The 11,483-nt window shown below is 35.1% G+C and overlaps 1 protein-coding gene across 1 annotated transcript; it reads right to left on the reverse strand.

Moving 5' to 3' along the window:
* Positions 1–8,206: 8,206 nt before the first annotated feature.
* On the reverse strand, positions 8,207–10,391 carry klf17 (Kruppel like factor 17). The gene is made up of 3 exons (XM_073849628.1): positions 10,249–10,391; positions 8,814–9,801; positions 8,207–8,701 (listed from the first exon to the last, which is right to left on the reverse strand). Exons 1-3 carry the CDS (start codon positions 10,333–10,335, stop codon positions 8,526–8,528), a joined length of 1,251 nt encoding a protein of 416 aa, XP_073705729.1. The 5' UTR covers positions 10,336–10,391; the 3' UTR covers positions 8,207–8,525.
* Positions 10,392–11,483: the final 1,092 nt, after the last annotated feature.

Consider the following 11,483-nt stretch of genomic DNA (forward strand, 5'->3'; position numbering starts at 1 on the left):
TTAAAGTTGTCCAAAGAAAGTTCTCAGCAATGAATATTACTAATCAAAAATTCTTTTTTGATATATGTGACCCTGGACCACAAAACCAGTCATAAGGTTAAATTTTACAAAACTGAGATGTATACATCACATGAAAGCTCAATAAATAAGCTTTCTATTGATATATGGTTTGTTAGGATAGGACAGTATTTGGCCGAGATACATCTATTTGAAAATCTGAAATCTAAGGGTGCAAAAAATCAAAAATCCCCTTTAAAGTTCTCCAAATTAAGTTCTTAACAATGCATATTACTAATCAAAAATTACATTTTGATATATTTATAGTAGGAATTTTACAAAAAATCTTCATGGAACATGATCTTTACTTTATATCCTCATGATTTTTGGCATAAAAGAAAAATACCCATACCATGTATTTTTGGCTATTGCTACAAATATACCCCAGCGACTTAAGACTGGTTTTGTGGTCCAGGGTCACATATTTACAGTGCAAAATTTACAAAATATCTTCATGGAACATGATCTTTCTTTATATCCTCATGATTTTTGGCACAAAAGAAAAATCGATAATTTTGAGCTATACAATGTATTTTTGTCTATTGCTACAAATATACCCGTGCTACTTAAGATTGGTTTTGTGGATTAGGGTCACAAATGAAAATAAAAGACTGCCAGCATAACAATCATAATTAAAAAACAGTCCTGTTATTGTAACAGACCGAAATATATTAAACTAATTACGTAAACTAAAATACAAAAATACAATTTGTATTTACAAGTGAGTGTCATCTGACACACCAAATACAAAATAAACATTTCCAATTCCCCATCGAGAGCAAAATATTCTTCACTAGCACAGATAAAGCTATTTAAAGGTTTATGATTATGTTTTTTTTCTTTTGGTCTGGAATGGCTTGATTACAGCTGAGCTTCTGTAGTAGCAAGATAGAATATACTGCACCTCCTATACAACTCCACCCAATAGAGATAACACAGAGACGCTCCAAAACAATACGTATTAGTAGAAATGCAAAATAGCATATGAATTTGAGACTCAACAAACCAATAAATTATTCTTCAATAAACCATCAAAAGATTTTGCTAATAAGGATCAGAACATTTGCTCTGTTAAAGTATTCTACAGAAATACTAAGAAATTCTAAGACTCATTCGTTTTAATAGTAGCAATTGGTCATATCTTATCATTAAGTGACATTGCCTGAACTTACTACAAAACATTGGTAGCAATAAAGTAGATAATTTTGTCTAATATTGTTTCTAAAACAACCAAAGTGAAAGTGCATTTCTGTTTTTTGGTTTTAAATAGCTTTTTAGGTAATAGTTATTTACTGTGTTTCTGTTGCTCAGCCATGAAACAGATTCTATCTGCAAGTGTTATCTGAAGAGAATTTAAAGCACACAAGTTACTCTCTAGCTAAATTCATTTAGATAACAAACTTTGCACAATTTTCTGGCAAATGTTCAACTCAGAGTTAAATCCATCAATCAGAGGTGATCAACTCTGCAAATACTGTACATCTTAAAAATATGTATAACTGGACATTAGCAACTACATGGATAGATTAAAAACAATCTATGGGTACAATTACATCTGAGGAGAAAACTGCCAAAGTTCTCTTACTTACAATTTCATCATGTGCTTCTAACCATACATCTCTGCAGTTTGTCCAGTTTCATTTCTTTAACAGTTTGTTACAACTACTGAAAAGGGACATGATAAAATTAACGGGAGCTTATCAGGTTTTGTCCACAGTGTTTGGGTTACATGGAAAACAATGTTTGGGTTCCATGGAAAAATTCTTGGTTCTTAACATTAGGAAGTTCAAGCATGACAGCACATCCTACAGAAAAAAAACAACAATAGCATTCCCAATTTCCACTCAACCAGCACAGAAATATTGTTCATACAGCCATATAATCCCATTTACTTTACATTGTGGACAAATGGCCGACAGTCTGTCTGGCCAGGAAAGTTAACGTTTTGATTTTCCGTCTGATGAAGGTGGCCATGCATGGGTAATCTAATTGTGAAAAATAAAACTACCTCCCCAGACTACATAAACATTTATAAGAGCTGTGCTCATTTGCAAAAGGCCTAATCTAAAAAGAATTTATCCAAATTTCCTCACAACTGCTGCATCCTGGTATTCATTATGACACACTGTTAAAACAACTTTGAATAGATGTATAGTTTTTTCAAGATGCGTCATCAATCGGCCATGTTGGCGGCACAGAATGTAAACAATGCCACTGAAACAAACAGAGCTCCCAAATTTTGCTGATTATTGCTGCTGAAAACGGTCAATCATTGTCATGTTTGGGGCTGTGCTAATCGGTCAGACCAGGAAAAAACATTTGGAGTACTATGTGCCAAAAGTTATAACAAATCAAGCAAAAAGAGTGCAAACGACTGAATCAGGATTTGAGTTTGTTCTTATCATTTTCAGTCAGGTAAGTGAAATATTAGGCTACGATCTTAATTAATACTTCTCGTATGCATCTTTACCACCTATTTTGTCAAAATATTGCGTCCTTTCCTGCTTACTAAGTCCTCCTCTATATGATTTAGCAACTTCCACTTTTTCTGTAGTTTAGACAGCATAGAGTAGTGCTACAAATTAGTATTTCATGACATAAGTGCAAACCCCCTATAGGGCTATTGAAGCCCTTTTGTCACAACATATAATGATAAAAAAAATAAATCCTCCATACTTGCAGTGTTTTATCACAGACTTTTAACCTCTAGACTGCACATTGCAAATTTAAAAATAATAATAACACAAAATTAACAGTGAATTATGGCCATAGCAAAAGGTTAAACAAATAAAAAGCAAATAAACTTACTGAAAAAGTCCATTGAAGTACCTTACTCTGGCACTTTTCCAGCTTGTGACATAGAATGTCAACACAGGACACTATTTTATGTACTGGAGCTAAACCACACCATGTATGGGGGATCATTCAACACATGATTTGACACGCCTCTACAAGCTCCTCTGCTTTATCATAAATGATCTCGACATGTTTACGCACAGACTGGCCCCAGATGTGGCTGTGTGGTATGATTATCCTGTATCTTAGTGGTAAAAATGATCTCAGCATGCCTAACATGTGTTTAAACATGATGGATAGGCACGTGCAAAGTATGCTACAACTGTTACATCACGGGTGAACCTCATTTCCTCTGGGACCTGTGCACAACTGAATGTTGGAGGAGGGTCTTTTATTTGTTTACATATGGCCTTTTCCTGAATTTGTTTTTTAGGAAACAAAAAGGCATAAATGTTTTATTTAGACTCTAATGGCAGAATGAAGCAACTACAGATTGTATTTGCAAAGATTTCCAGATTCATGCGTTTAAAAAGAAAAATATAGAGGGTCTGCACTTACGTCATGGTTTGGTCAGTAACCCCGATGCGTGGCCATATTGGAGATACTCGGATGTAAACAAAAGCATTGATTGCACGGTTAACGCACTACTGATACGTCGTGACCATACACTGAGGTCTTAAGACACATAACGATCAGTCTGTGCAAGAAACGGAACAGTATTTATATCCTTATTTACCTCTGATCCACTGGAACGTTCATCTGGCTACAGTGCTCTGGCAATGTAGTCTGTGAAAAGTCTACATTTAGAGATGAGTTCACACAAGGAAACGTAATCTTTTAGTTTTTCAGTTTTTTCCACAGACCGATTGTTTTGTGTCTTAAGACCTCAATGTATCGTCACAAGCTGCAGGGTTTAATTTGGTTTTGTCTGTGTATGTTTTTTTACTCAAAGATAACCATTGACTGCCATTATATGACTGAGTTAAATTTTTCGTTTGTGTTCTACTGAAGAAACAAAGTCACCTGCATCTTGGATGCCCTGGGGGTAAGCAGATAAACAAATTTTCATTTTTGGGTGAACTATCCCTTAAAAATAGCAACCTACACAGAAAATGACATGGTTACAATATAACAATAAAAAGAAAACTGAAAATGTTAAAATAATGCTAACTAAGCTAAACTACACACTGGAAAGCGTATTCAGGTTCAATAAAGTAGGGGACTTCGCACTATGATTACTAAGCATTAATAAACTCAGTGAGAACTCATCTCACAACTAAGTGAGATGTTTTAGACATATGACATAAAAACCACCTTACCTGAGGTCAGGGTACTAGTGTTTCTAATTCACTTAGAATAAATGTAAATGTTATGACTGCAATGGGAATCCAAAAGTTGAGTGTAACAACTTTGTGACAATAGAGCATTGATTCTTGTGTTTGTAGACAAAAAAGACCCCTTAGATTATTGTAAGATTAATTTTATGTTTGTTATTTAAAAAGACACGTTCATCACTGAAGCAATGACATATGAGTGTCTGAGCCTAAAGTAGTAGTAGCCTATACACATGACTGCAAATCATGACAATTAAAACTATTTAAAGCTGTCGCAAAACTAGTAATCTGTCATTTATTTAAAACTGAAATTAAAAATATAAGCAAGAGCGGGAAAAAGCAACTCTAAAAACCACTGAAACAATTTTAACCGCATGTATGTCATCGAGAAATTCAACAGGCTGAACAGGTTCTTCATACAAATGTTAACAAATGAAACGCCCAAGAAACAGCTTACATTAAAGGATGTAATTATTTTACATTTTGCATCATTGCTGACACTTCCCCCGAGCTGTTGCTACTGTTGTATTAACTTGAAGCGAATAGTTTCTATTAAAACGTTACATTTCAAACTACTGATTTTATGTAACTGTGCAAACCTACGAATCTCTTCCTACTGGAATGAAATACAATACGGAAGGATCATTCGTCTTACCATCGCTTGCTCATTGGTGTTGTACAGAAAACAGCACTGTCAGTGGATCGGTTAATGGTCTGGGATAAGTACCGGCGTCTGTAAAGTTTTGAACACGACCTCGTCAAATGAACGGACATTTCTTTGTTAAACTTCCACTATTCTAAACACAAGCTGTTTAGATATGGCCCTGCCCCTTGGCAAAATACCCTACACACACGTGCTTATTTTTTAAGGTTTTATCAATAAAACTAAAAATCAATCACCAGCTTCGGCTGTGATTAAGACGCCAGCAGATCACCTTTCCAGATAATCTGACTCAGATTTAACATGTTGTAACTAACTCAAAATTTACCGGTAGTATTAAGCACGTGTGTGGCTGCGGTTGATGGATGGATGTTTCCGGTAGACAATAGACCTGCGAAGTCATTGAGAAACGGATGTTAACTGCAAATAAAACTGCAACACTCTCAGAGTTTTATTAGTGTATTACTTCCTAAAGCAGCTAATTTTGGCTTCTGAATGCTTTATAAATATGACAAATGTAAAAAGAGTGCGAGGTATGCTGACAAAACCTTAAACATTAGGCTATGCCCTGTCGCATAGCAACCCGTTTTGTAGCCAACACAGTAGTGAGCGTGGAATGAATACCATGGGTGGAATGAGGACATATGTAGCGACAGACATACATTCGTTACCTTTTTATTCTCTAAATGATGCTGGTTGTCGATGTAAAGAGGATATACACGCTTCCCCATTCAAGCGCTGTTGCGCAGCGTAGCGGTGGGTTTAACAAATGCTAGCAATACAAAAAACAAGATAGTACTAAGTGAAATGACTCGAGCTGTAGCATGTAAGGCGTGCTATTGGTGCCTTTTTAAGTTTACCACAAAATATAAGAAAGTGGCCTGAATACAAAACGACATTAAATTGTTTCTCGCAAGAGAATACAGTGTAGTCTGCGTTTAACTTTAAGTCATGACTAATAAGCCTTAACCTAAATTCTCTTGATAGGCTTATTTACAATATCAGTGCACGATTTTATAACCTTCTACAAACATAGCTTGTTAACCTTTGTGTTCTCTACTAATGTAAACAGCTCAGTCATAAAATCTCTTTATGAAAATGGAAAATGGTTATCAGCTTTAAAAGAAACCTTTGAAAGAGGCGGTTGTGAGGCCAAATCTCACAAAAAAGTCTGCACTGGCAAAGTCTACATATACATATACAAGTCTGCATTTTTATATTGACAATCCAGTAGTCATTAGGTGGTTTAGCAGTACCTTTATCATTTAAATAGTTATAAAACAGTTTTAATTCATTTTAAAAACATTTAAATGAATTCTAGCTCTAGGCCAAAATGATGAATATGATTTTAGTGCTTTTACATTTACTGTTTGATCTTGCTCAGCAGTATCTCTGAACACTTACAACATCTTACTCAACTATGTGTGGAATTGCATCAGCAGGTGTAATGTCAGGGACAAATAGTAGGAAAGACTGCCATCTCGTGGTAGAAATTGATACCTTCAGATAAACTGTCCATAAGGTCACACAGGGGTTAATACTTCTTGAGTTACTGCATGCAAAATTTGGGAGATTAAAAAAAAACAGATATGAAGTTTTTTTAAATGTCACCATTGGCATAAATTGCAACAAAGATTCAACAGATTTTACTAACAGAACTACCAGTCACCATTTTAAAATAGCATAATGTTCATAAGCCATCTTTCTAAAGTCATTTTTACCCACCTGTAATTTGGCTCCAAATCAAAATCATCTTTTTAACCCCTCTCTACAAAAAGAATTAGTTACTTACTAAATATGCATTCATGACATTAAATATTTAATTTATGTTTTTCTTTAACCAGAAAAAATATTAACAATTTTTTTAGCCGAGGGCCTTTGGTTGAGTTGACACAGAATAATCAAATGATTATATTAAAATCCTGCTGTAAGACATTGCATTGTTTTCTAACTTTCTGAAATGTCTTTTGATATTGTATATTAATATAATTAAATATGGAAGTAATTATTCTTGTATTTGAGATATGTAACTGAACAGAGCAAGGTGTTTTGATGTAGTGTGATTTTCTGCCAGCAGAGGGAGACTGCACTAAGCTTTGGTCGTATTTTTTTTCTCTCCAGAGTCTCCACATAGTAGGAAGCAAGAAAAAAAAGATACAAAATTACAATGAAATAAATAAAATCAAGAAACAAATAATTTTGAATAGTTTTTAGGTATTGCTGAAATTCTGTCTTTTGTTGTAGACATGGAAATTTGTTTTATCATAAGCTGACACATGTGCTTTTTAAAATTGCAAACAAATATAAAGGGGGTTACATCTGAATATTTTAACACACACATACACATTTGATTGTTTTCTTTCCAAAAATTGCATTGACTGCTGTAAAATATGAGACACCTGTGTGGACATGGAATAGGACACATGTTTATTTCATTTTTTTAATTAACTATTTTTTCCCCCAAGGTATTGTTAGATGCCAGTGTTTCCTGTCGTAGCTATGCAAATGTTTGATTTCAAAAACAGTATCATAGCTATTAATCTATATCTTATGATTTTAAATATGTATTTAACCTCAGAACAATTTCAAAGTAAAACAAGGTGCTAAAGTCTAATTTTGTGGTGGCTATGCTTTAAAATTAAACTATTGTAATTTTAATTAATTTAAAGTGATGAATTATTTTGCAAGTCTGACAGTAATCAGTGTTGAGCACTATTATACGATTTAAATATTTGAAAATGATTAACAGTTTATAGAAATTTAGAAAAAAAATCAATTAAAAGTAATAAAAAGTAATCAGTTACATTACTTTAATAAAGTAATTAAAATAGTTACACTACTTATTACATTTTAAATAAGGTAACTTAAAATGGTTAAGAACCACTGTTCTATTGGTTTGACATTCAGTGACTAAACTGCCTACCTATTTTCAGACAGGAGAGGGCGACATACTGTAGCTTTACAAGAATAGTAGCAATAACGTTATGCACATGGGATATAATACTGTATTTGTGTTCCCAACCGCTATTTTCAAAAAAAAAAAAAAAAAAAAAAAATTGCTATTATAATTGTTGGAAATGATGGTATTGTAACATAAGTTAATTGCTTGATTTTAGATAAAATGTTTACAGTTTTGGTAGTTCAGTAAGAACGTGCGTAGTTACAGTATTTTTAAATAGCTATATATGATTTAATAATTTTTAAACATTTCTATTTTCAATTTACATAAAGCTTTATATATTTCGCCCAGTATTTTATAGAGTAAAATATTTGTGATAGGCTTTATATTCTAGTTTCTAGTTTTAAATCAGAACTCAACAAAATGAGAAACTTAAGAAAATGAGACAAAAGGCTGGAGTACAAAAAAGACAAGTCTTTTAATTCTGCAAATCCATGAGAAAAATACTCCCTGACTTAATACAAATGTATAAATGGAGAATAAAAAACATATATACAAAAGTATGGGTCCTGCCCCGTTTTTATACATCTGGGAAAGTACTACATAATTTACCTTCTAAATGAAAAAAAAAAAATCTCCTTCTATTAAATACTGTCATAATTTAAATCAAATGACATTATACTGCTATTCACATATAACTGCTGTCCCAAAATAGGAATTGTCTTAACAATATAAAATCCTCTTGTCGTTTAAAATACATATAGTCTCTCTCTTTATTTTACATGTGCCTCTTCATGTGCAGGGCCAGGTGATCTGAGCGGGAGAAAGCTCTCTCGCACAGGTGGCACTGAAACGGCCTGTGTCCGGTGTGCTTCCTGTAGTGACGCGTCAACTCGTCTGACCTGGCGAACTTCCAGCCACAGCCTTCCCAACTGCAATGGTAGGGTTTCTCACCTGTCAACAGAATGGTGGAAATATTTATTATTGTGTACAAACACTAGCTAATCGGTTTACATTGACAAATTAAGTTAAAACAACATTTAGCCTGTAAAACGCCATAACATACCTGTGTGTGTTCGCATGTGTGCTTTCAAGTGGGAGCTTTTCGTGTACGTTTTCCCACATCCGGGGAATTCACAGCTGTGCGTCGCTGTCCGTTTTCGTGCCCATGACCGACGACCTCGTTTTGGCTTGCTGTCTTCTGGGTTTAAAAATCCCAGGAGAGGTGAGGAGGGTGGAGTCAGCATCACACCTGGCATGGCCGGGTGATTTGCCCGCAATGGTTCGCTAAACATGTTATAGTGTCCGTGATACTGTTGATGCTGGGCGTACTGAGGTGGAAAAGGAGCGCTATTCATGAACTGCTGCTGGTGTGCAATGTCAACATGATGGTGAGAGCCCATCTCTGTTAGGATGCAGTCTTTCCTCACTAAAATGTCCCGAGGCACATCTTGTTGCACATGATGCCCATACGCCTGATGCTGCATCACGCGTTGAGGTTCTTGTCCATAATAATGACCCACGTAGTCGTTTGCCATCATACAGGATTGCTCGTGGTTTTCAGTTTTTATTTTGTATCCCACATTATTAGAATTAGGCACATGAGCATGGCTTCGAGAGTTCAGAGCCCGTAGTTCAGTGTACTCCAGCCTATCTAAATGTCCTTTTAAACTATATTCATGCGAGTCGCCTTGATAATTCATGTCCGGAGTAAACAACTCGGCTACCAGACTGTGGCCGGGACGTGCGTTAAAGTTGTTACCGCAGTACGCGTTCGGCGTCGGGTGACATCCATCGCTGTCGTACACGGTACTGCAGCTCTCTGGTGACTCCGGTAGAGAATATGGGGGCGGCTGCTGCTGCTGCTGCGCTGAGTTGTTGTCATTGCCAGACGTGACAGAGTTGGACAGAATGAACTCTAGATCCAAAAACTTGGAAAGCTCATCCTCGTCTTTGGTCAAAGGTGGAGATTCAACAATGCTGAACTCCACCTCGATGAGGGGTCTCATGTCTCCAACTGTCGCGCTAGTTTTAGTTGGGTCAACTTTCCAGTCCTGAAGGGAAAAATAAATCGGGTAAGACTTTCTTCAAATAATAAAGTCAGTCATTCAAATTATTTTAAAAACTATAGCTAGGCTACTAAACAGACATGTTGTTTATAAAGATGTGGCACGCGTAAATTAGGCTATATAATGACTTTCGGGGAAGACAACTTAAAACATTCACAAACACTGACAAACGTCAACTAGGGTCTATCTTTAAATGATTTGACAAAACGTCTAATAAATCTAATATATATAGCCATTCAATAATAGTTATACCGAAAGCGATCGGTTTCCTCTTCACACAAAAAGTTATTTTTACCAATAGCTTGTGACAACTGTGATTATTTAAACCTATAACAAACATGTAAAACCTATACCATACCATCATAATTCGCTTTGAGTGCTGGAAAATACATTTGAAATAAACCTCAAATCTAAACGTAAAGTTGAACTCACCCGAACAATTTCAGACTGCTTTTCGTCTAACATCTGGTTGCTTGCAAAAGTATTTATCGAAGGCAACATCGCATCTGCAAGAGCCATGTTGCAAATGTTAGGGAACTCAGTAGCTGTTCAGTCTCATTCAGTCCCGAGATAGACAATGCGTCTCTAATACGTTTGGCTGGCTACCTACCTGTCCCATTATAAGGAGGATCTGAACGTCGCGGGGGCGTGCCCTGGTGACGTTGCGCATGTAGTTGTAGCCTATCAGGTGTTTACTCTGGATGCCCTTAACAACATGTAAATATTGTCAAAGCACAATTGATAACTTGGGCCTTAATTAACCGTATCTCCTTATTCCATTAATTATAAAGAGAGCTTAAAGTATTTGCTCGAGAATCAATTATACAGGATTTAAACACCTAAAATGTGCACTTTTGTGTTTTAATTTTAAATAATTAATCACACCTGTGTATATTTAATAATAATTTAGATCATATCATAGTCATGTGTTTTAAGGACAAACACGTTCACATTTAAATAATGTTGCTTATATATAAGTGTCATATCGGATTTGTAATTGGACTTATTTTTTTCTAAAAGTTTCTGAATTCTGTGTAATCTTAAATTCTGAAGGGGGCGCCACAAACCCCCTGCTCGGTGATGCTTGTAGTTTATTTGTGGGACGTTTAAACTGAATTTTGGTAAATATGAAAAGAAAAAAGAAAATTGTAAAATGTTGAAAATAACCCGTATAAATGATTTATTGATCTGTACTGAAGGTATGTGGTGAATAATGAAAACTAAACAAAAAGTTCAAAGAGGAAAATTAAAAACACATGCTAAATAATTAAAAACAAAACAAACATATTTTATATATCATGAAACCAAAAGTTTCAATAAACCAGCTACATTGCTGTGAGTTTCACCTCTTCATTCGTATTCAAATGAGCCTGATCTTATGTGTCTGATATAGGTATTAATTTATCCACTATGAACCCCTGCTTCATTAGCATTTGAACAACCAGCAGTACAATCTCGGAGCCATCGAAACAACATGATAATCTCAATGTTCAACAATGCAGGTACATGTTAGGTAATGATCTCTGAGTCAATAGGCCTCCTCTTTCAGTTGATTAAAATGCAAATTAATGGCCTAATGCTCTCGGGCTTATGTTTAGAGACAAGGTGGGCTGCTTTAACCAAAATAAATAAATAAATAAATAAAAACTCTATTCCACCTGATGCCT

Source organism: Garra rufa, chromosome 10 (genome assembly GCF_049309525.1).
Source record: "Garra rufa chromosome 10, GarRuf1.0, whole genome shotgun sequence".
NCBI classification, from domain to species: domain Eukaryota; kingdom Metazoa; phylum Chordata; class Actinopteri; order Cypriniformes; family Cyprinidae; genus Garra; species Garra rufa.